The sequence below is a fragment of the Tachypleus tridentatus genome, chromosome 1 (genome assembly GCF_004210375.1).
Source record: "Tachypleus tridentatus isolate NWPU-2018 chromosome 1, ASM421037v1, whole genome shotgun sequence".
Lineage (NCBI taxonomy): Eukaryota > Metazoa > Arthropoda > Merostomata > Xiphosura > Limulidae > Tachypleus > Tachypleus tridentatus.
Genome location: NC_134825.1, coordinates 41,312,514 through 41,339,151, shown reverse-complemented (window position 1 = coordinate 41,339,151; position 26,638 = coordinate 41,312,514). Strand labels below are relative to the sequence as shown.

The following is a 26,638-nucleotide window of genomic DNA, read 5'->3' as shown; positions in this document are numbered from 1 at the left end:
CTGTGGCGACTCAGCCTGATTCCAGTCTGTGAGTGTTAGTACAAAAATGAGTTAGTTAGCTACATAATAATTTTTCATGCTAATTATAAGTAGTATCTGCAATATTATTACAAATGTTCAATGTAAGTAGATTTGGACAACATTTTAAAATGAAATTATTAGTATATAACTCATAAGTAGGGACAACATAAATTGTAAATTTATGATTTTTAAACTTTAAAGGCAGTGGTGAAATAAGTGCATGTCCTATCACTTTGAATTATGGCTCTATCGTAATCAGAAAAAAAAGGCTTTTCCAGTTGTTGAGTTAGTCCTACAAATTATTATGGTTTTATTCTCACTGTCACTTGTCCATGTGAAGTAACTAGTAAATCATCAAGAGTACTTAACAGGACAAGTACTTTTCCTTTTAACTTAATTACTTTAATGACTTTTTATGTGAAAGTTTTAAACTATGAAAAACTATGTTTTATGATATTAAATAGTTTTTCATTAAAACAAATTCAGATACAAGACCAGAAACAACATGGGTAGATGATTGTACTTTGCTGTCAATCTGGATATTTTGTTTATTGGCTAATGCCTTTACCAAAATCTCTTTAGCCAAAAAACAGACAACTGATACACAGTTTGTTAAAACTGGATTTACAGCTGGCCACAAAACAGATATCAACGTGCTTCAACATTCAGTGATTAAGTGTACTGATCCACTATTGATACAGTAACATTAATACAGGAAAAGAAGAAAGTGGCTTGTAAGTTCAAAGTGACAGGGTAGATGCAATGGTTCAGACTTAGAGGTCAAAATCACATAAAAAGCAGGTGTGAAAGAGCTGCAAGGTAATTTAAAAGTATGAAGAAAGAGAAAAGGAAGGACTGATTCATCTATTCCACTAGAGAGTGATGAAGATGAAATGCCTAGCAGAACTTCTGAGGATCCCATGGAGTTTGTAACCTGATTGAATGATGCAGATTATCCAAGAATTGAAGTGTAAAAGCAAGACATTGTTGTGGTATTTCAACATGGCACAGGAGCAATGCCGATTCAATTTGGTATTGTATCCACAACAACATTAAACTTTCCAAATCAAGAAGCTCAATGAAAAGCATCAAGTTTCAGTGCTCTTGAAAAGAACAGTTGATTGCTTGCATTCTGTATGGCAGGATTAAGGATTCTTTGTACTGTATAACTTCCAGGAGATCCAGATGATCTTATGAACATGACTGGAAATACAATGAAATCTGATGATACAAAACTATTCTCATATGCCAATAATATACAACAAGTTTTGCCAAAGAAAGTTATACTTGCACTGATATGCTAGTCATTGATGTTTAAAGAAATGAAAGATAGATTGAAGAACAAACTTTTGATGAGCAAGATGAGAATTGTCCCACTGATATGAAGGTCATGGATTTTGTACCTACTCTGAAAACTAAAAGCAAGAATGAAAGCAAATAGTCAATAACACAACATACACATCTTCCAAGTTTACTACTGTGTGCTATGGGAGTCAAAAACTTTCGATAGCATTACTAAATCTGCATATTTTTTTCATAAAACTTTGTGGGAGATTTTTGTTCAACCTGAAAACTCTAAAAGTGAGTTTTAGCTCATTCTAGAAGGATGTTATTTATTAAGGGCAGTCATTCAGCACAAATCCTGGGTGTCTGGCTTGTGGAAGCAGTGTTAAAAATTTGCAAACAGTCTAAAAAAGTTGATTTATTTATGTCAACCAATTGTAATTTTAATGTATTTGAACAGAAACTAAAATAAATGGGTATCTATTGATGGTGGCACTATTTTTCTCTCACTTTGACTATCTGAATTAGATTTACATTGCTTAGCTTTAAGCCAGACCAATTCTGGCTTAACAATTCTGGGTGTTATTTATCTCATTTTACTACTTTAATATCATGCTGAAAAAGTGTGGTCAGTTCTTGTAAACTTCATGAGAAGACAGTGCATTAGCATTCAAAATATTACAGTCCAACCAGGTATCCAAGGCTATCTTAACTTTCATTAGTGTTTGAAACTGCAAAATTTTGTGATGGCCTTTTAACATGTCTTTAACACTTTGTAATTTCATAATCATCATCAACATTGTCTGTAGGAAAGTAGAAAGAAAAACAGTATGAAAGGCTTTGTAAAATCATACTTCCATGTTGTAATGTTATAAGTACCGCATTAAAGTCAATTTCATAAAGTGTAGTTTTCATCTTAACAGCTGTCACATTTTCTTTATTTTTAATAAACATATATTAGATAATATGTCTTGATTATTTTAAAACTCTAATTATCTTTGTAATGCATAACTGTATTGAATGTTATTTTTATAAATTTTAAAAATGTATGTTGGAACATTTTATCTGTTTCTATTACTTTAAAAATTAAAACAACTTATGTAACAAGTGTGTGGTACAAGTATTGTGTACATATTAACTGAAAGCATGAATTATTGTACTGTACATAACTATCTTTAATATTAAATTAGTTTTCATAATTTTTGTGTGTTTTTCAATAGTTTTGTCACTGATATTCTTAGAGTGAATAAAAACAAGTGTTCAAAGTCTGCTTTATGTAAATCACACACCACAGCATTGAAGTGTTTTATCTTGTTACTCTCAACATGGCTACAGTTCAGTTATATTCATCTCTTGCAGAAAGGTGAAAAAACTATTTTAATTTCAGGAACTGATCCTAAATCTGTACTGTATGTTTTTTATAAGTAAGGACAGTGTAAGAAAGGTGACAAATGCAAGTTTTCCCACGATGATGTTGAAAGTAAGAGTGAAAAGAAGAGTATTTATGTAGACTTGAGAGATGAAGGTCATGTAGTTTATTTTTTTATCTGTGCATCTATTATCTGTTAACAACGTAAAGTATAAAGGTCTTTTAAATCAACTGTATGGTTTTCTGTGTTTGTATTATTAGTGTTAAACTACTGAAGTGTTTTAAGAGTTTAAATGGCAATCTTCAGTTGTACCTTTCAGAAAATTAATGTAGATAAATCTAATTCTGTTAAGGGTTTATATCTTTCATTTCAAATATAAAAAGTTTAAATTCTATATTTTTTGGTCAAGATGAATTTTTATCTAATAAATAATTTGGATTTCAATCAATTATTGCATACTGCACTTGATAAACCAGAATAAACATATGATGTCATAGAAGAATATTCCTACAGCTTTCAAATAGTCAAAAATATTTTCAGAAATAAAACCACAACAACAAAAGAAACAAAATTCCTGTCTTTGATATTTTTCCTCTTTTCCCTGAGCCTTACATTAAGAACATTTGTTCACAATCATGAGAGCTCTGGGTATTTAATATGTTGATAAACCAAATTTCTGCTGCAGTAATATATGATCATTGTGTTGACGATAGAAATTCCCATTATAGCTGAACATGCTTCTGGTAAGATTTCCCAGGAATTTAGTTCAATGTTATATGCAGACTTTAATTTTCAGGAAATTAGATTCATGGGTTTTGCCAGTGATTTCTTCTTCTTTTCAGTAAAACAATGTTTCTAAGTGAGAATATAATCAATGAGAAGACATTTGGACTCTGTGTTTCTTTTTTTCAACACTTTTTATTTTAGTCTGTCATACTCCACACCATTTCAGGAGTTTTAGTTTTCCACTACTTTTCATGCTTCCAAGTTGTTTGCTTTGGGAGAGAATTGCTCTTCTCATACTTTTGTTTCTGTTGATACCAGTTCTACCAGGGGACCAGTACATGTTGATAAATTATAAATAATAAATTAAGTCCTCAAATTTTACATCATATGTATGCTAAGTATTTGTACTAGTGAATAGGATAAGCACGACTCCACTTCAAAAGTTAATGACTCATGAAGACAGAGAAGCGATACAACGCTACAAGATAAACATAAAACTAAACAATGAGCTATTTGTGCTCTGTCCACCATGGATAACGGATATCGAGACTCGATTTCTAACACTTGAAGTCTACCGACATATCGCTGTGCAACGAGGGTGGGTTGTTTTGAACTGATATGGCATTAATATTATTATACCAAACTTCGATAAAATACTTTTTATTAAACAGGTACAGAGCAAGATAAACTATCAACTACATTTGTTAAACTTTGTTTATATCTAACAGGATTTTTGATTTATGAGCTTTCCTGAAGAAAAGTAGTTAATAATTTGTTATGAGCCTAAAATATATACTGTATTTTCCGGTTTATAAGCCGAATCGCCGAATAAGCCGAGGCCAATTTTCAGCTCTGAAAATGAGGGTTTTTGCTTATTACTGCCCAATTAGCTGAAGCCATTTTTAAGAAGTGACAAGTTTTTTCAAAATGATTTCTTAGTCTTGTTTCAGCATCAGCAAGCATGTTGTGAGTGATCATTGGTGTTCTGTGGTAAAGCAGAATGTGTCGTATTGAGACAGAGATGGAATCAATATGTCATTCGTTATTGGCTCCACTCACTGTAATTAGCTAACCAATGAAATTCCAGAAACAACGTTTCACTGTAGTCTTAACGTGCTCGTTAACCAGATTGTCTTGTTTCTGGCAATTCTAAAAGAACTGAAATTGTGGAAGGGTTCTGTCTACAATCATTACGCTCAGTCATTTGAAATAGTTGGCATCTCTGTATCAGATAGTATAAAACTTTTAATTATAAATGTGCTTTAATGTCTAGTTTATTAACATGCATGGATAATAAAGTTCATTAATCTTTTTAATGCCATTCAAGTTTTTTTTAATATATACATTACACATTTTTAATGTGGCTCCCTTTTGAAAATCACAGTATATGTAATTTGATTTGAAATTAGAAACTGGCTGTAAAATTAAATCACTTGAAACCAGGACTGGAAAGTCCAACTTCAGGTGACTAATGCTGGTGTTTGAACTACCCATTAATTATCCTGTCTATAATTTTGCTACACTTTTTTAAAAACTTTTTTGTTACTTTATTTTTTGAAAATGGCCATAACATCAAATAATTTGGAACCAGGACTAGAAAGGCCAACTACAGGTGACTAATGGTGGTTTTTGTACTTACCTGTTAGTCCTACTGGTGAGTTATGATAATTACAGTTTCACTACAGAAAGTCCTTTACAACTTGAATAACTGTAGTTTTTCTCTTAATGTTGTTGACTTGATGTAAACTTTGGTTTTATGCTATTTGTATATTGTTTTTTTAAACATTGTTTTGTTTTATCATAATTTCCTTTTATGAATTTTACTAAATTTACTTTTTTTACTGGATGTTTGACATAGATAGCCTAACTGCTTTGTGCTATAAAACTCTAAATCAACCAACCAATCTCTCACAAACACTGACAAAACTCCCTTGCTACTTCTGATAGATTGTCTATATCAACAATTATATTACCACTGTGGATATTTTCTTATGTAATATTTCTTTTCTTGGTCCTGTTGTACTGTTATTAAGCTTATTAGTCTTGTCTTCACTCAACTGCTTGTTTCTTGTGTATCTGTTGCCATGAAACTTCCTGGTTTCTGATTTGTGAGGACCATGCTTCATGTTCAAATTAAAATATTCATGAATTACTATGGTAATAAACATTTTGATAGACTACATCAATTAGTAAAAGTACTTTCTTTGTTTAACACATAGAGTTTAACATTTATGATTGACCCATCAATGAAAGGTTATTGGTACAGTCCATTTAAAGGGAGTAGCAATAAGAAAATCTGCATTTTGATAATAAAAAGAAATTACAGACAAACTGGGTAAAAGTATCACCAAAAAAGGATAAAAACAATTGTGGATCACACTTCCATGAAAATGGAATGTAAATAGGGCATTTAAAAAGAAAATCTTTCAGCTTTCATACTTTTTGAGGGTTTATACTGGTTCTCAGAGTTTTTGATAAGACACTGAAAATGTAGGGGCTAAGGATTCAAAATATGGAAATGATTATTTGTAATATCTTTTGATATTTTAAGGGAACATGCTGCCATAAAATTAAGAACAGGGAATCCTAGGTGTGATTGATCTGTTCATTTACTGATTCAGCCCCTAAGGTGCCTTTCAACATGAAAATGTCAGTTAGAGTTATTCTGGTAGAAATTAATTTTACTGTACTTAATCTTTCTGAACTGTAGTTGATTATTAGAAAGCACCAAAATATTTAGAGTTGTAATACTTCACTTACATTTCTTACACAACCACAAAAAGCAAATATTTGGCTGCTAATATAGATAGTTTTTCTAAAAGTTCTTTAAACACATTTTAAGGGTGTTGAGTGTTGATATAATTACTAGAACCTTCTTTATCATAAAAACTTTTCTTCTTGAGAATGATTGCATGAGAGAATGAAATGTTGTACTTGTTTTTAAAATATTTCTTCTTACTATAAAAGGTGTAACTTTTAATAATCTTACAGCAGTGTTCGTATTATGAGTGCTTATCACATTTTCAAACAGTTATCCCTTTTTATGTACTTGTTAACAACAGAATGACTTTATAACACCCTATGTCAAAAGTTTGAATGAGTTATTCATGTTTTTGCACTTGTTAACAGAGTTCTTAGAATTCTTGCACTATTACCAGCAGCACAGTGTGTGGACTTTTGATGCTAGAAAATTGGTTCTGTGTTCTGATACACATGGTTGGTAAAGCAAAGATAGCCTGTTGTGTATATTTGTGCTGAATTACAAACACATAAATACTTAGAACTCAACAAAACGTTTAGTTTCTGAACAGACTTAAAAAATATACACAACAGACATAATTGAAACAAAAATTAAAAATTTTTTTATTTTCTTATTCATAATTGTATGCAATGGACAGACATCTATATTCACAAATAATATTATCCTACTAGTAAAATGTGTAAAACATTGAAATATATAGAGTTGACACTTGAATTCATGTTTGGAAAATTCCTTGTAAATAAATTTTTCAATATTTGTGTATTGTAAGAGATATGTTATCAGCTTGGTGAATAAGTATGACTTGTATAGAGATTTCTAAAGCTAACTGTCATAGAAAATTGGCTCAGCTGAGTGCAAACCTAACTGACAGCTGTCTGTTATTTTCAAGTAATGTTATTATAAGGTTGATAGTGTTGTTACATTTATTAAACAACAACAAAATAAAAATCAAACTTCTTTAAAGCCTCTGTTTGTATGTAATTTTCCTTTAAGTATTGTATAAGAAAGATTTAATACCAAACTTGAAATACTGAGTAACGATGTGTGCTTGTGAACAAATTTTGTACTGTGTCTTTTTGTGTAAGTATTAAAATTGATGTATGGGTTAAAGATAAAAAATTAGTTATATTTTAGTGTCTTTATTTTTCTTTCAAGTGAATAAAAAGTATTACATTTGTTCAGAAAGTGAGATAGAAAAATAACACTTTCATTTAATATATATTAATTAGAGCATAACCTGCTATTTTGTAACTTTGATCTTCATCTACATATTCAGAGTAAATGAATGGATCATTGTGATATAATTTTGAGCAACAAAATCTTTGAAAATGCAGAATAACTTTTTATAAACAAGTACTTGTGTTGAGCTGTACCTCATGTTTAAATGTTCTAATGCTGTGTTTTCATCACCCAGATAAATCATGATTCTAGCCTATCTAAAAGTTTACATTGGATAATACACTCCAAAGGCATCTTCACATTACAAAAGGAGAAACGTTATGACATTTATGAAAAGTTGTTTTACACCTAATGCAGAAAATGCTAAATCACATGTTCATTGCAAATTTAATCACTTTTTATACCCTTATTTTAAAAAAGACCAGAAAATAGAGAGAATGGTGTTTCTTATTTTAAATATTTCTGGGAGAGCATGCCTCTGGATCTTCCTTAAGATATTGTGCATAAAATATTGTGTAGAGTCACAAGCCAGCACTACATAGTACACTGACAGGATTATCTCCCTGATTCATTAGTATCACCCACTTAAACATACTGAAAACCTTGTCTGTTGATCTTTTCTGAAGAAATCTTAATATAACCTTTCCATCCCTGGAGTAATTTTAGTAGCTGTGGTGTGAACAATTTACAACAAATCAGTGTCATTACTCAGACAAAGCTCACACAATATTTCAAGTGAAGACTATCGAGGACCAACTAGTGACTTGAAGAGAAAGATAACTTCCTCGTTTTTACTTGATAATCAGTTTACGTTGCATCACTCTGAACAGTCCTTTATACATCACTATTCCTTCTTGTGTATGAAGACCAAAGTTGTATACTACTTCATAAGTATTTGGTGGATCAGAGCAAGATGTATTGATTATCTTTCTCATGAAGTTGTTTGATCCTGCAGGCACTTGTCACCTTGTAATTCAGAAGTTACTTTTTGTTTCATAAATGTTTAACAGAATTTGAATTAATAACTTTTTCTTTAATTATGTTTTTTATGTAAATCACTAAGATTTTCTATACTTAATCTTTTCCCATAGAAAACGATTTTAAGATTATAAAATCTATTTATTTTATTATAATTTCTTCAATAAAGAAATATGATTTGATATAAAATTGCAGAAAGACTTGCCAACATTATTGTTAAGAATCTAACTGAAATGTGTCTGAGGTAATTAACCACCTTAATACAAAAGTATCAAATACCAAATAATTAGTAGTAAACTGTATTTTAACAAAAAGATTAATTATGGGCCATTGAAAAACAAACTTTATATTATGTATTATAAACATTCTTCATGATTTTATACCTCACTCATGTTTAAAATTAACTGTAGTAAGTAAATTTTTAAAAAGTAATTTTTTTACAGCATCCAATCAAGAGCATTTTTTGTGATGAAGTCACTGGTGGTGTTTTATCAAAAGTGAAAAGAAAATTAGGCTTACAAAAAGTTTCCAAAATGGTAAGTGTATCTAAAGAATTTAAAAAAACATATACTTCAAACTAAAATATTTAGACGACTGATTGTGATCCACGTGCATAATCCATTATCAATTAGATTATACTTTATTAAACCTGTATATCTGCTTGGTCATTCTGACCAGTTTTGTAATCTCCATGTAAACATGAAATTGCATAAACTACTGAAATATTCTAAATGTACAAAGTGTATCATCATGAGTTTTGGCAGATGTTTATCTAAACGTTACATTCCTTTTGTAAAGTGAAATTATAGTTTAAGTAAATTGCTTTCATAAAACATTTATCCATTAATTTATGCATTCTGTATAAGACTACTATGTCCAATTTGGATAATTGTACTGAATTTTATGTCTGAAAGAGGAAAACGCCTTAAAACTTTATTGAAAGAAAACTGAAAGTCATTTCTTGACCACTGATCATTCATTTCCTTAAACCTTGTTACTATTTGTATATTTAATGTAGCATTTGTATTAGTTGTAAAACTGTTTTTAGTTCTCTGTTCATTTTGGAAGTTGTACAGTTTACTTAATTGGATGCTCAGTATACACATGTGTTTACATGTATATTTTCTCAAAGTTTTCTTGAACAAAGATCAATAGTTGTTTCATTGTGGTTCATTATGTGATAGATGATGCTTTATTGCATTAACTACCTGATTCACAGATAAAATAAAATCAATGTGTTGATGATTTATTCCTGAATTACTATGTGTTTTATTAGTTGTCAGCATTTATAAAGGCTTTTATTCTTTCCACTGATCTACAGTTGTATTTTAAATAACAGTGACACTAAATAATTATTATACTACAAACTGTTAAATTACTGTCATACATTAGATAGGTCAGTAGGTTCAGTGTTTAGTAACTCAAATGGTATAAGGGTGTCAGAGAACACATGTATTGAATTTAATAGTTATAATGACATCAGTTGCTGGAACAGCTGGTTGTAAAAGACAGAAGTTATTTTCTGTTAATATTGTTATTCAGTATCTTCACTTAACTGTCTTTGTATTTCTTATAAAATCAACAAACAAACAAAAAACATGATCTGAATTACCGAAAAGATGTATCAAAATTTAGTGAGACTATTAACTGTAAAGACTAGGTGATATTCTGTTCTACTAAAGAGAACACTTCATTAGTTTTTGGAATTCTTTATCTGAAATAAGCTTGTGAAGTATGCTTAAATTTGTATGTAGTACATATCCAAAATATATATTCATCAGAGGTTATTAAAGTTTGGTCTTATTAAAGAAAGTAAATATTATGTATTTATTTAATGTATGTGTTTTTGTAAGCTTTCTATCTATCAAACTGCAAACAAGAATGGAAATTTTATGAAGATAAATTTCAATTTTGAATCTTTTTCTTTTGATAATGTCTAATATGAACTGTTTGTTTCTTTCTGTAATGTGAGCAGATTTGATGCTACCTATTTGATTTCAAAAGGTATGAAACCAAACCTGATACAGATCCCTTACAAGGTTTAACAGAGGCTGAGGAAATAGTAGAAGAACAATGTGAGGATAAAAGATGTATGTAGAACTGTAGAAAGATGTTTAGGATGATGAAATGTGGGTTGTGTTGATGTGTGTTTTACTTGTAATAACTTATTTATTATAATTGAATTTTTATTATTAATAACTTTATATTAACAATATTGTAGTCCTCCAATGGTAAGTTTCTTGAAATCTATAACGTAATGTTCTCTACAGTAGTTATTTTATAAATTGTAAAGGGATGTTTTAATTAGCACTTGAAAGAAACATACATTGCAAATAAAATAAAACACCTTCAAACAAATATTTATCTTATTATGAAATGGAAAGAAGAGGTCTCACCCTGTGTTCAAAACATCAAATAATTGGAAAAACATTACACTAGTAAAAAAATCATCATTCATTAATGTTCAGATTTTTTAAACGTAAAGAACAAAAACATTTAAGTTATGTAGCTAACAATGGTTTTCAAGTAATATTAACACCTTTTGTGTTAATTGAAAGGAGAGTTGAAAAAGAATATATATATATCATTGTAAAAGAAATAATGGTGTGTGTAACTACTTCTTATTGACAAGTTAGTATTCTTATGTTAGCTTCTCTTGAACTATGTTGAGTCTAACATGTTTCTGACAATTCAGCAGGAACTGATATAGAAATACATTACATTTAATCCTGTTAACAGGTGGTTAACGTCTATTGATGTGTTAAACAGTTTTTACCAAGTTTAAATATTTTTTCATGTTGTGCAATCTTAAGAAGATAAACAGCCACTACCAAGTTAAGCATCAGTTTTTTAATAAATATGAGTCATACTAAACAGCTAGTACAAAATGTAAACATCAGTTCATGTTTAACAAACTTTACACATACAATTAATTGGTACTACTTCTGAGCAACAGTTCCTGTTGAACAAAATGACACATGCTAATCAGCTGTTATCAAACTTGAATAGCAGTTATTATTGAACAAAATTTATGCATATTAAACAGCTGTTTTTATAAAACAATTTTGGGACTTGTTAATGAACAGTGTGTAATCACCTGTTAAATTTGTATTGGCTTAGCTGAGTTTAAATTAATTATTACAGATACCATTCTCAGATCCTTTTACACAGTCAAGATGCATGTACTCAGAGAATATAATATGGCTATAACTGCTTGGTATAAAATATTTGTGTTTTCTTAAAGTTTTAACATTGTGAATATTGATTAATAAAATAAGTATAAGATTGAGTCATCATGAGTACCTTACCATAATTGTCTCACATCTAATGTAAGATATACATACTTTGTCAAGTGACAAAATTAAAACCATGTAACTTGTATAATAAAGTTACAAGAAAGAGGCTACATCAACACTGTGAGATAATAAATTATGTTTTTATATTTAGTTACGGTTTTGTTAGCATTCATTTATTATTCCTTCTATTGTCTAGTTTATCTCTGAATTTTTAATTGCATTAAAATAATAGCTTACCTTCTAAATGATCATGTTTAATTTGAGTACACATGCATGTAATATGAAACTGGCATCAGTTTTCCCTGGTGGTGATGTACAGATATCATAAACGTTGTACATTATGAAAATTACAGTTTCATGGTTTGTAATCTTGTGATCTAACAAGTGAATGTCAATCTTACATTGAGCTTTCACAAGTTAGTTCACAAGATATTGATGAAGAATATTATTTCTGATTATTACTAATTGTTGTTAGTGAATTTGTGATTAAGTCTGTTGCTTTTTACTCCTGATTCATTTATTCATTGAAATATTTATTATTTTGAATTTATATATTGTATTGTTCATTAACATTAATTTCAAGTCCTAGCCTCACACATATTCATTTACTGTGTGGTAAGTTATCAACTTTGTATTTCAGTAATTTAAAAATCACCCTTTGGATTTCTGTGATTGTCAAAGTATTTTTTTTTTTTCTATTCTGGTTGTAGTGGCAAATTACTCTCTACCATTGCAACATCTTTTTCTACTGATGTCTTTTTCCAAAACAACATTACTTCCTCTCACCCAAAGCTATTTCAGTCCTGGTTTGCCCTTTAAGCATTGCTATAAAAATGTTTGCAATCAGTGCACCAGTCTTTTCTACTCCTTTATTTTCTTACCATTTCAGAACATGTGCTGATCATGTGACCACCCTCCATCAATCATATTGTGTCATTTATTACTAGCATTGCTAACTACTGCCACTCTAGCACTATGCTAACTTTCTCAGTTGACATTCTGTTGTATAGACATGTGTTTTTAAATCATTCTTCATGCAACAAACTTTGGACCATGACTGATCACAAATTAATATCACTTTTAACTTGTGTTTGATTTCTGTTGTTTCTACTTGTTTGTTTTAGATAAACTTCTGTTTTTTTAATTTGTTAATATGAATTTGAGATTTAACCCTTTTGCCCTGGGTGTCCTTTACTGTGCATGAAACAAAGCTTTAGTGTCTTATGTTCAAAATTTATTAATGTGCTTTTTTGACATCATTAAATGAATTAACAGAGTGTAAAGTTTCAACTAATAATCTATATTTTAATACTTTAAGTTTTATGATCTTAATTCTGCAGGACAATATTTAATTAATACTGTGTTTCTCAGAGTGTGACACTTTTCTAGACATCTTTTCTCATCTGTTTTATCCATCACACATTCATAAAGTACAAAATTAAAGTTACTCACTGTAAAATCTTGATTGCTCAGACAAAACATAATTTTTCATAATTTTCAATTTTGTTTGGTTACAAAGCTGTCATAGAATATCAGACCCCTCTTACTGCACCCACCTGTCACATCCTCTTTTTGTTAATAGTTGTCTTTTACATTTTACCTGTAACTAATAGAATATCAAGGTTTGATCTATTCTATGACATTTTGTATTAAGTTACAGACAAGTGTCAGTTTCTCTTACAATACAACATTTGTTACCATGGGAATCACAACAGGTAACTTGGGTGAATTTGTAACAGCTTTTGTTGCATAGTTAGAAAGCCAGAAATATTGTAATTGTTTGAGAAACTTATCTTCCTTTTGCATGTTATTAGTCTATGTTCTTTGGTGTATTCGTTAATTAACAAAATATTTCGTACATTGCAATCATTACTATAAAAATATGCTTAAGTGTTCTCAACATTTGACACCAAGAAAAAAAATAGATTAGGCAAGTACTTTATTTCTTGTTTTTCCTGTTTATTCTTTATTCAATACTCCAAAGGTAATTAAAATGTAAAATAGGGATTTTGTAAGGTTAGTTAAGATTAGATTAGGTGAAATAAATAATAATAATAATGTAATAAAAATGTTTTACAAGACACGAATGCAAGCAACTAGGTAGTAAGTAGTTCATGGGTAGTGTAATTCAATAGCATAATGAGAGCTACGTGCATATTGAGTGATGCAACTTATAATGGCACGAATTATAGTTACAGTTCAAAGGGTAGTCAAACGGGGAGAAAAGTAAAGTTTAATTGTAAATGGATGTATACTGTTATGAGTATAGTTTCATATTACAATTTGAAATCATTCTAGAAAGAAAAGACTAATTTTGATTTATTTATATTTTTTGGACAAAGTCTCCCACTCTCACCTCTAGAAGCAGAGACAGAACCTTCTGCAACTGTAATTAATGAGAACAGAGGCATCTATTTTACTCCAACATCATGAAAAGATCCCATGTGAGATGGACCTGTTCCAACCAATTAGTTTATTATTTTATCTATCAATACCCATCTGGGAAAAGCTGATGATTTTGATATTATGGGTATCACTGAGACTGGGTTAAGTTTGAACAATTTTGATGAAGGAAATTTGTTTGAAATACCAATCTACAGATTATTTACTAGATATAGAATATTGAAAAAAAAGTGGGAGTAGTAGCTTTATGTGTGAGGAGTGAACTACATTCTGTTGAGTTAGAATATATTAAAGATAACAGCAATAAGGTTGAGTCAGCTTGGGTTAGTGTTAATGGATATCAATGAAAAGATGTTATTATGGGATATTTTACTTTTAGGGGTATCGACTGGGATAATTTTGCATCTGACAATGAGAGGGATAGGCTTATGGAAAAAGTTCAGAATTCTTTTGTACACCAACTGGTGACAGAACCTAGAATAAAGGAATCTATATTAGATTTAATATTAATTTCTAAAGTCAATAGGATAGAGTTGTGGTTGGTGAACTTTTAAGTACATGCAGATATGGAACTATTAGGTTTGGTATTTTATTACATGTAAAATTGAAGACGAATTATATCCTAATTCCAAATTTTGGTAAAGATAATTTTGATGGAATGAAACATGATCTAGTTCTGTAGATTTGGTTAAAGAGCTGGCAGGTGATCTTGAACAGATGTGGTAAGAACTTAAGGTAAATAATTGATATGTATACATGACATGCGTATTTTATACATAAAATACAGGACAGTTCCAGTATGGTTTAGTAAAGTTTAAGCAATCATATTTGGGATAAACAAAATAAACACAATAAATTTAAACTTAATGGACAAACCAGAGCACTTAATGTATGAGAAAGATATTGATGTAAAATATATCATTTGAAGTTCTGAAACTGTAAGACTAAAATTGGGAAACATGAAAATTGATAAATCCCTGGACCAGACAACTTTTATCCTAGAGTTTTAAAGAAACTTAAAGATTATACTTATGAACCACTAGCTAATACTTTTTATAAGTCATTGAGTAGTGGAAGAGTATTAGAAAACTGGAAGTTGGATGTTAGTCTAATATTTAAAGAAGGTGATAAACATTTCCCAGGCAATCATAGGCCAGTTATTCTTGATGATGAGAAACCCACTTAAAGTAAAAATGTGTCTCAGGACAGCTGGTATGATTAACCTGAAAATGACCTAAGAAGGTTGTAACATTCTTCTCTGCTTTATTAGTAAAAGTGTTAATATCCATACCAGCCATCCTGAGATATGTAGGCCAGTTAATCTTAGATCAGTAGTTGGAAAGTGTTTGGAGTGTGTAATTAAAGATGCATTACAAATTCACTTAAAGCAGATTAACATAATATGAAAGAGCCAGCATACTTTCAGCAAGGGAAAGTCTTGGTTAACAAATATTGTGACATTCTTTGTGGATGTCACTGAAAGAGTTAATTAAGGAAATACCATGGATTTGGTTTACCTTGATTTTCAGGAAGTATCTGATGATAAGATGCCTTACAAAACACTCGCTACAAAAACTAAATATGTGGTTCTGGGAGGAATGTTGTTAAATTGGATAGAAAACAGTAATAAATGGAATTAGATCTGACTGGGTCATACTAACAAGTAGTGTGTCTCAGGGCTCTTTACTGAGTTATCTGCTATTTGAGACTTGTATTAATGATATTTATTCTGGAATGAGTAATGAAATTTTGAAGTTTGAAAATGACATTAAGGTTTTTGGGGTTGTTAACTGCATCAGAGATGCTGCAGACTTACTAGGAGATTTAGATCATTTAATGTATTGGGCCAATACATGGCAGATGTTCACACGTCCAAAATGTAATGTGTGTGGGTTTTCTCAATTCAAATTATTTTTAAAACTTAAATACGAATATATTAAATACCGCATGTAAAAAAAAATATCATGATGTTGTGATAGAAAGATTCACTTAAGTCATCTAAGCAGTGTATTGTAGCTAGCAATATGGTTAATTGGATTTGGAGTAGTATATATAGAAATACTGAATACAAGACAAGAGGTATTATTGTTTCACTGTATAGATCATTTTCAAGGTCAAATTTAGAGTACTTTATACAGTTTTGATATCTCTTCCTCAAGAAGGATATTGAATTGTAAGAGAAGATTCTGAGGAAACACTAACATGATACCTGGGATGGCTGGATTGTCCTATGAGGACAGATTAAAAATATCTAAACTTGAATTCTCTAGAGAGGAAAACTTCAGAGGGGACTTGATTAAGTGCTTGAGTTTATTAAGGGTATTGATAATATTTATCATTCAAACTTTTTCATGTCTAGCAGTGACAACAGTAGAACAAGGGAGCATAAATTGAAACTTTGTTAGAGTTGGAATTATTTAAAATTTAGATAGGATTACTTTTTAAACTGAGTTTAAGAAAAGATTGAATGAATACATGAGTTGTAAGGGGTGAACATATTTGGGAGTTGGAAGGGACATCCTTGATGAAATAATAAGTTCCTTTTGTCCATTTAAAATTTTATAAAATGTATAGCTTACCAGCTGACACCCAATGGAGAATAGAATTCTTATAGTATTGGTGAAGATTAGGAATGCTGGAAGGAAAACTAAAAAAGTGAAAAGACTTATCCAGTCAAAGGCAAAAGAATGTGTGTATAGTTGAAATGGTAGGAAGATCATGTGTGAGATCATGAAGATGATGAATGACCAAAGTACTAGGAGTAGTCTACATTCCAGCCTTAACAATCTCCTTTAAAGGACAGTGAAGGCATGCAACAACAGACATAGTAATGGCATGAATGTGATGGGATGTTGTGGATATGGCAACCTATCAGAGATAAGTTCAAACAGAAGTTGATGAACCAAACCAGTATGCATAAAAGGAAAAGGCCATTGGAAATGGAATGGTTCCAGGGAATAAAAGGTTGGGATTGTGAACCCAAAAGGAGACAGTACATGCCATATATCATCTTAAGGAATGAATCAAAGAAGTTGATCAGGGCTGGAATGGGAATTTAGGTTAGAAATGGAAGGTTAAGAAAAGGTGAGAGAGTAAAAAACAATTAAAATTTTGGCATAGGTCTTAGAGAAGAAGGACCAGTTTGGATAAAGAATGACGTAAGAGGGATGATGTAATGAGTGGGTAACATTAATGACATAAGTAGCTGAACTATGACTGCAAGGAAGGACGGGAAGAAAAGAGGTCTTCAGGAAGAGCACGTAGATAGAACATGAAGACAAAAGTTTATATGGAGGAAAGAGCAATAAGGACCACATTTAGATCACAATAAACAATTCAAAGAAGTAAAAAAGGAGGGAAAAGAAAGGAAAAAAATGAAGCCAGATGAAATGTTGGGTAATCAGTAAGGTCGCCCAATAGCTAGACACAATTGAAGTAGAGAAGTCTTTATTTAACAACTGGGTGAATAATAGGGAAAGGTGGGAAGTGCAAAAAACAATGAGAAAGAGACAAATTTCAAAAGATATGTTATCTGTGGTAATAGACATGGACAGAGGCTTGATGAATCAGGAAAGGAAAAACGTAACACATTCAACCAGAGACTGGGCTGAGACAATGGAACTGACTGAAGCCATACATGTAGGTAGGAAGTCTTGACACCCACAAAATGAGAGGCCACTCCATGAGAAGAAACTTGGGAGAATATAATAAATTTAACACCAAATTTAGGGAGCCAGGAAAATGAAAAGTTACAATCATAATGTGGTGACCATGAGCACAGATACCTGGAATTGGTACCACTGGCCTTATGGTATAAGTGACCACTTTGAAGATGTTGTAATGCACCATAACAACGACCATCCCAGCAGAAGTAGAGAAAAGTGGGACAAAGCTTAAGAACCTCAGTAAAGGTGGTATGGAGTGACCACTCCATGGTAGACCAGAGATTGGAAGATGATGGATGTGTAAATTATTCATTCCAAACGTGAAGATGAAGGAGGAAGCTAAACTTTACTGAGGTTGAAAAGAAGAACTCATGAATGAGGTATTGAGAAGGGTAAGAAGAGACTTCTCTCCATCATTAGGAATCCTATTTAATAGTGCATCTTGTTAGAGCAGAGTAGTGTGGTCTCTTCAAATGGATGGAAGCAAGCGGGAGCCAATAATCCACAGAATGAAGTGTGCAAAGACTCAGAGTCAGAAAAAAGTTCGTACCTCCACACAACTTAGAGCCAAGGTTAGTCTGAATGGTAGGGTCTTGAATTTGAGAATTGGACTTAAAGTTGCAAACAGCTATCAGTAAAGTGGACACTATGGGGCAGAACAATAAAGTGTAGATTACTGGGATTAAATTAGGTTTCTAGTATCACAAACGTTGAAGTAGCCAAAATCAAGTTTAGTCATGGGAAATAAATGAATACATTACAAGTCAAAAGATTTTAAGTCCCACTGATGAAAATTAGGATAATAAGATATACAGTTAACAATGATGAAAAACAATCGGACAGAATAAATAGAATATTACAAGTAGTAAAGCTGTGTAATGGAGAAACTATTAAATCATACTCAGTTAACAAAATACTGATAAATATCTTATGGGCAAACAATCTAATTGTATCTAGTCCACAAAGTATGGAATAATAAAGAATGTGCAAATTGACCAGAATTACTAAAAAAAACACATTAACAATTAATGTCTAACTTAACAGATATCTAAATTAAGAAGGACAATGAAGGGCACATATTAAGTCCTGCACTTCTAAAAATTAGGATTATAATAGTAATAGTAATGAACATCCAAGACAATTAAGTTTACCCAGAAAAAACAAAGTACCAATCAGTAACTAACTTTCAATTCATCTGAAGTAACTCAGATGACAGAGGACATAAATATCTAACTTACCAAAGTATGAGCACTGATGACAGGAAATATATAATTTTCTCATGTTTGAATAAGGACAAAGCTATAAGCAGGGCATCTTAACTGTGGATATATCAACTCTGTATATGTTGAGAAACTTACTAAAGATCTCCTGGGAGAACTGGAAATAACAGGAAGAAAGGAGGGAAAGAACAATTCTCCACCAAAGTGAATGAAATGACACTGGTGAAAGAAGTCAGAAAAACTGTCCAAATTTATTTATCACTGGTTGTATTGTTCCTTTGAACAGTGATATGTTGGAGAAAGAAATGATCACTAGCTGTGCATGTGGATCTAAAGCCCAATGAATTTACATCTGTACCTCCTCTGCAGATAAATCTGAAACCAATTCCAAGGAAGTCATGCCAATAGCGTTTTTTAACTGTAACAAATATCTCTGTGTTAATACATTAATCTAAAATTCATCCACAAGTGAAGCCAAAAATAAAATACAACTGAGCACGCAGGTGCTTATTTTCGTACATGAGCGAGCATGCGCATAAATTAATAGATGCTTATTTTGATACATGTGCTTGCAGATGATTATTTTCATATATATGTGCGCGCAGGTGCGTATATTCATACATTACCTCCCAGGTATTTAATTTCGTAAATGGGCGCACGGGTGCTGATTTTGGTACATGATCGCGCAGTTGATCATTTTGGTAAATGCGCGAGCCAATGCTTATTTCATTACATGTGCGCTAGTAGGTAAATTGATAGATACGCGTCCATTTCCGTTCATTGATAGATGCGCACGCACATGCTTATTTCCCTACATGAGCGTGAAGGTGCTGATTTTGTGCATAAATTTGTACACTGACACGAAAAAGCTTATTTTCGTACATGTGCTTGTATGTGTACAAATTGGAAGATCAGCTCGTAGGTTCTTTTCGTACTTGCGCGCGCAGGTGTTTATTTTGATAGATGCACACGCAGGTTTTTGATATTCCTACATGTGCGCGCATGTGCATAAATTGAAAGATGCGCGGCCAAGTGCTTATTTGGGTACATACGAACGTAGGTATACGCAGATGCTTCTTTTGCTAGATGCACTCGTAGGTGCTTATTTTGATATATGCGCCAAGAGGTCTCATATTCGTACATGGGTACGCAGGTGCTTATTTTGATACATATACGAGCGTGCAGGTGCTTATTTTAGTACATGCGCACAAAAGTGCTTATTTTGGAAAATGCTCACGCAGATACTTATTTTGGTACATGGGCGTGCAGGTTCTAAATTTTCCTACATGTAAGCGCATGTGCATAAATTGACAGATGCACGCAAAGGAGCTTATTTTGGTACATGCGCATCAAGGATCTTTTTTTCGTTATCCGCGCGCATGTACTTATATTGGTAAATGCGAGCACAGGTGTTTATTTTTGTACATCCGCGCAAATGCTCATTTTCGTACATGCGCACGCATGTGCTTATTTTAATACATGCACACTCAAGTGTTTATCTTCGTGCATGTGTGTTCAGGAGCTTATTTTGATACATGCGCGTGCTAGTACGTAAATTGCTAGATGCGCGTGCACTTACTTATTTTGATACATGGTGGCGTAGATGCTTATTTTGATACATGCGCGCGCAAGAGCTTATTTTCGTTTTGAGGTTTTGCGTGTGACGTCACTCTTGACCTAGTTACTGCTGACCGCCATAATGGGTGGCACGCTCGGCGTGTTTATATTTCAACACAAGGGTGATTCATAGTCAAAAGTGCGCGATGGTACACTCGTGTTGTGCATTTAACTGTTCAAATCGACGTGGACAGGCGGAAAATGTGTCATACTACAGATTTCCTAAAGATCCCGACCGAAGAAGACGATGGATTGCAGCTGTCAATAGGAAAACTGGACACCCACAGAGCACATCAGACTTTGTAGTAAACATTTTGTGTCAGGTGTGTATAATTCATCTATAGCCAGGCTGAATAAATTGAAACTTACACGCATGATATATGTACAGCAGAACACACTGCAGCACCAGTCAAAGAAATGTTTTTGCACACTTTTCTTTTACTTTTAAATAACTCAACAGTAAATTTACTGAAGGAACAATATCATTCATGATGAATAGGTTATATAGCCATTTGCACATTAAGACAAAATGTTAATATCTCATAAAGGACCAATTTAAGTGATTCATCAGAAAACCACAACTGGCACAAGATTAAAAAGTGTGCAAATAATTACTTTGTTGGCTGTACATTCAGTTGTTAAACAATGTTCAGCATATTCAGTTATATATATATATATATTCAGTTAAAAGTGTACAGTGTATCTGTAATATATATAAATATTATCTGATGATGCCTGTAGATCTATATCTTAACTAAATTATTGTACTCTGTTTCAGGGACGAAGAGTGATGATCCCCTATCACCTGACTATGTACCTTCCATATTTCATTTTACACGTTCTCCCCTGAAGAGAAGGAAAGCTGCTGAATTGTGTGAATATGAAAACAGGAAAGAAGTGACCAAAAGGAGAAAAGAACAACAAAAGAGACATGAAGCTGCTGCTGGGCTGCTTGACCTTGCTTTCAGAGAATCTGCTGGCACTGATAGCAGCTGTACTGATTCTGCTGATGAACTTGAAGCTACATGTGATAATTTTGACATGTGTACATCACAATATACAACTGAGACATGTATGCAGACGGAAATATCATTCACAGACTTAGTTAGACTTGAATCTGAATGCCAACAGTTGCGGAATGAAGTCCTCCACAATAAAAGTATAGCAAAAGCGAACTGTTTCGAAGATGCTACTTTTGCAAATGACGACGAGAAAGTCAAATACTGTACAGGTCTGCCGTCATATGCAGTGATGATGATCATATTCAACCAAATTTAGATATTTCCGAGATACACCAAATGTAATATTTGGCAGATCTACTCTGGCAACAGCCTGACTCTGAGCAACGTTGTCTTGACTGGATATTACTGGCGTAAATACACGTGGCGGGAGCATATACGGGTCTCCTACACCCAGTTCCTTCACGTTTTCCTCATACCTGGCCTTATCAGCACCTGTCAGGTGTGCTACAAGTGATGAAAAGCCAGCGGCAGCCATTTACATGTGAATAGTACTGAATACAGCAGTTGTTAACTCGTTCAGTCATGCGGGACACTTGCCACCCAATATGGCGGTATGTTTACAAACCTCGTTGTGGTCACGTGATACTAATAGGTTCACGCAAAACCTCTATATGCGTTTGCATGTGTATAAATTGGTAGATGCGCGCGCAGTGGCTTATTTTGGTGGGTGCGAGTGCAGATACTTTTGGTACATGCGCACGCATGAGGTTATTTTGGAAAATGAGTGCGCAAGTACTTATTTTGTCAGATGTGCATGAATTGATAGACGCGCGCAGGTGCTTATTTTTAATTTTTGTACATGTGTGCATAGGTGCATAAACTGGTAGATGCACGTTCAAGTGTTTATTTTGGTAAGCGCACAGAGATGCTTATTTTCATACCTGTGCGATCAGGCGCTTTTTTGGTAGATGTGCACGCTGGTGCTTACTTTTGCATTAGCGCGAAGTTGTAAAATTGTAGATGCGTTCGCAGGTGCGTGACTTGGTACAATGGTGTTCACATAATTCAGCAAATAATATGGACTCATTGTTTTAGCTTTTTGTTTGTTTTGGAATTTCGCACAAAGCTACTCGAGGGCAATCTGTGCTAGCCGTCCCTAATTTAGCAGTGTAAGACTAGAGGGAAAGCAGCTAGTCATCACCACCCACCGCCACTCTTGGGCTACTCTTTTACCAACGAATAGTGGGATTGACCGTCACATTATACACCCCCACGGCTGGGAGGGCGAGCATGTTTAGCGCGACGCGGGCGCGACCCTCGGATTACGAGTCGCACGCCTTACGCGCTAGGCCATGCCAGGCCATTGTTTTAGCTTTCATTAAAATTACTATAAGCTTCTAATTATTTATAATATGTACAGGCTAGCAAAGATGTTAATCAAACAACGGATTTTGTCTGCAATGAACAGAATCAAAAAGGATTGAGATCATGGAAATTGGTGGTTAAGGAGATGTCAAAAGTTTCTTCAAATCTTAGGTATGACGTATGGAAGTATTGTCGTCTTCGGAGTAGCTGTATATCACAAATCATACTGAGATATTTATTCTAAAGGAACGAAAAGTTCATCGTATGTCAGGAAAATATGCCTCAAATCGTGAATCCACCACCATAGACTTGAATATTTGGGACACATAAGAGGGACGATTTATTTTCGTGGATCTTTCTTAATCTGTCTTCTTCTACCTATGTAAATAAACAAAAAAAAAGTGATCTACACTTTTGGATCATGGGTGTGTTATAAGAGTAAGGTCAAATTTCATTCTTTAGTCAAACAATAGTAAACTACAATTGGCAGTGTATACTGTTGATTGACTGCTGTCATTATAGTATTTTCGTTCAAAGTTAAGGAATTTACAGAGCAAATAGCTCTTGAATCGTTTTGTTAGACTATTCAAAAGAAAGGAAATCAACAATAAATCAGATTAGGTCAACATGTTTCCTTGGGTGTTTGGATTACTTGTTTTTGGCTTGATCTGACGAAAAGATATTGAATTATGTATTGGCATTAAGAACTTGATTCAACTGTCCGGATTGTTTTTAGAACAATGTTATTGTAACTTTATTTCTGACAAAAGTTGTGTTTCGTGTAACTTCCTGAGAATTGGTATGCTAGAAGATTCATATACACATGCATCATGAAAGAATATTAATTGTAGTTTGTTTATTATTAGAAAACAACAGAGCAGATAATGGTATCAGAGAAAGGGCAAAATTATAATATGAAAAATTCAGTGCTTTTACATTACAAGATAATTTCACTATATGAATCACATTCTAAATACTATTATTTCGAAATTTTTTTATATAAAGTAAAAAAATGTTAACCCTAGTTACAACACAAATTCACGTGTTCTTTTAATTTGATATTGCATTAGAACCCTTGTATAAGACACCAACATTGTAAATAAAACTTAAATCGATTACAAGAATTATTCGACGCTGAAGAGAATTACATACCTCACCGTCAAAAGCGGATTGAAAAACGTTTGATTTATAAAATTCATATTAACCTGTTACTTTGTTGTATAAAAAAGCGTACAGAATCATATGTATAAAACTATTTCACATTGCTTATTAATATACTGCAGACAATAAATTATTATTTGTTTTCTTAAAATCAGATACACGCTCATCTATGTTACGTAGCAGGAGAAAAACTCCATTCACAAACAATCGAAGAATCAGAATATCTTGTTGCAAAATCAGCAGTTACTAAAACATGTAGCAAATTAATCCTTGTATATCTATATCTGTTGAATGAAAGAAAAAATCACTGTCTCTACTCCAATCATCCACACGTGAAAATAGTAAAGAAAACAAAATCTGAAACACGCATGCGCGCACATGTATCAAAATCAACACTTGTGGGAGCATGTACCAATTTTCGCACATGCGCACGCTTCTACGAAAATCAACACTTGCGCGAGCATATACCTATTTTCGCACCTGTTCGCGCATCTACAAAAATAAGGTTTGTTTGTTTCTTTGGAATTTCGCACAAAGCAACTCGAGGGCTATCTGTGCTAGCCGTCCCTAATTTAGCAGTATAAGACTAGAGGGAATGCAGCTAGTCATCACCACCCACCGCCAACTCTTGGGCTACTCTTTTACCAACGAAAAGTGGGATTGACCGTCACATTATAACGCCCCCACGGCTGGGAGGGCGAGCATGTTTAGCGCGAACCCGCGACCCTCAGATTACGAAGCGCACGCCTTAACGCGCTAGGCCATGCCAGGCCCAAAATAAGGACTTGTGCGTGCTTGTACTATTTATAGCACTTGTGTGCGCATGTAACAATTTATGCCCCTGCGCGCACTTGTACGAAAATCAGCACTTGCGCGTGCATATACCAATTTATGTACCTGCGCGCGCATGTGTAATAAAAGTACCTTCGCGCTCTTCTATGACAATCAACACTTGCGCGAGCATGTACCAATTTACCCAGTTGGGTTTAGACGTTCGACTCGTGATCTGTGGGTCGCGAGTTCGTATTCTCGTCACACCAAACATGCTCGCCCTTTCAGCCATGGGACGTTATAATGTTACGATCAATCCCTCTATTCTTTGGTGAAAGAGTAGCCCAAGAGTTGGCGGTGAGTAGTGATGACTTGTGCTTTCCCTCTCGTCTTACACTGCTAAATTAGGGACGGCTAGCGCAGATAGCCCTGGTATAGCTTTGCGTGAAATTACACGCAATAACAATAAGAGGAAAGGAAGTAAAACTAACAATAAAATCTACAAAAGACAAGACACCAGGAGAGGATGACATACAAGCCATTCTCCTTTTTGAAAAGGCGTTCAGGGACCGTGTGAACACATAACAGCAATCTTTAACTTACCACTCAGTTCTGGATACATCCCGGTTTTTTGGAAGCAAGGAATAGTCTCTGTGTTCCATAAAAAAGGAAAACCAGCAAGTAAACCAAACAATTACTCCCCGATCAGCCTGGCCAGCTGTGTAGGAAAAATTCTCGAAAGAATAATTAGTAATAGACTCTCAAATTGTTTAGAAATAACTCTAAAATTACCAGAATTAAAAATGAATTTAGAAAATATAGAGACAGACCACAGATCACCTGGCTATCTCACTTCCTGGAAGATAGTTGTATGATTGATTTAGTGCTTTATGGCACAAAACAGCTAGGCTATCTGCGCCAAACGTCCGGTAAAAAGGTAAAAATAAATTAAATGTAGTAAAATATAGAAAAAGAAATTAAGGTAAAACAAAACATCATTGAAAAACAGAAAAAGCATAAAACCAACGTTGACACCTAGTTTACAATGGTAAGAGAGAAAGCAGAGTAAAATAAATTGTAAAGTACTTACTCAAGCACATTGGTAATGATCATAACCCGACAGGAAGACTAACAGGTAAGTTCAAAAACCACCGTCAGTCACCTGAAGTTGGCCTTTTCAGTCCTGGTTCCGGGTTATGTGTCATTATGGCCAGTACCAAAGGGTAAAGTAATAAAAGTTTAAAAGACATGCAGCAAAAGTGGAATAACAACTCGCCAGGACGACAAACGGATAGTTCAAACAGCAGCGTTTGTCACCTGAAGTTGGCCCTTCCAGTCCTGGTGTCGAGTTATTTAATGTTCTGGTCATTTTCCAATGTCAAATTGAACTGGAGAGAATGAAACTGTAAAAAAGGAGCCACAATTAAAAAGGTGTAATAAATAAATATGCAACACTTAAATGAGATTAAAAAGATTAATGGCCATTAAAAAACGAAAAACTTCATCAAGGTGGACAGTGTCACCCTAACCAATAACATTGTCCAATGTTACAGATACACCCTGGGAAAAAAACATATTTAAAATATTGCCGTCGTTGAGAAGTGTAACGATGGCAAGAAAGTAAAATGTGGCTGATAGTGATTTGAGTGTTACACAAACTACACATTGGTGCATCAGTTCCAGATAAAAGAAAACGATGAGTTAAAAAACTTTGAACAATGCATAGTCTAGTCAGAACAACTTCCTCTTTCCGAACCTAACGGAAGCTAGATGGCCAAAGCCCAATATAAGGTTTCATTTGAAAAAGCTTGTTGTCGCGTTGTTCACTCCAAGTGGACTGCCAGCTGGTACGGAGCCGA

At 33.1% G+C, this 26,638-nt stretch overlaps 2 protein-coding genes across 18 annotated transcripts in view; one reads left to right on the top strand and one right to left on the bottom strand.

The window, feature by feature from the left end:
• Nucleotides 1–23,473, top strand: part of LOC143246757 (THAP domain-containing protein 2-like) — a 55,507-nt gene extending 32,034 nt beyond the window's left edge. For 5 of the 17 annotated variants that reach the window (XM_076493912.1, XM_076493897.1, XM_076493893.1 and 2 more), the window contains one exon: nucleotides 508–1,800. In XM_076493912.1, the coding sequence (XP_076350027.1) occupies nucleotides 508–725 (218 nt within the window). In that variant the 3' untranslated portion in view covers nucleotides 726–1,800. Of the gene's footprint in view, nucleotides 1–507; nucleotides 1,801–2,664; nucleotides 2,831–2,870; nucleotides 4,000–4,992; nucleotides 5,056–8,762; nucleotides 8,856–10,294; nucleotides 11,769–12,325; nucleotides 12,995–18,847; nucleotides 20,844–21,298 lie in introns of those variants that run through there. The other 12 variants (XR_013026170.1, XM_076493941.1, XR_013026168.1 and 9 more) reach the window with 9 other exon arrangements.
• The window catches only part of LOC143246811 (exocyst complex component 6-like), a 79,721-nt gene that overhangs the window by 25,041 nt on the left and 28,042 nt on the right, over nucleotides 1–26,638 (bottom strand). The window lies entirely within an intron of this gene.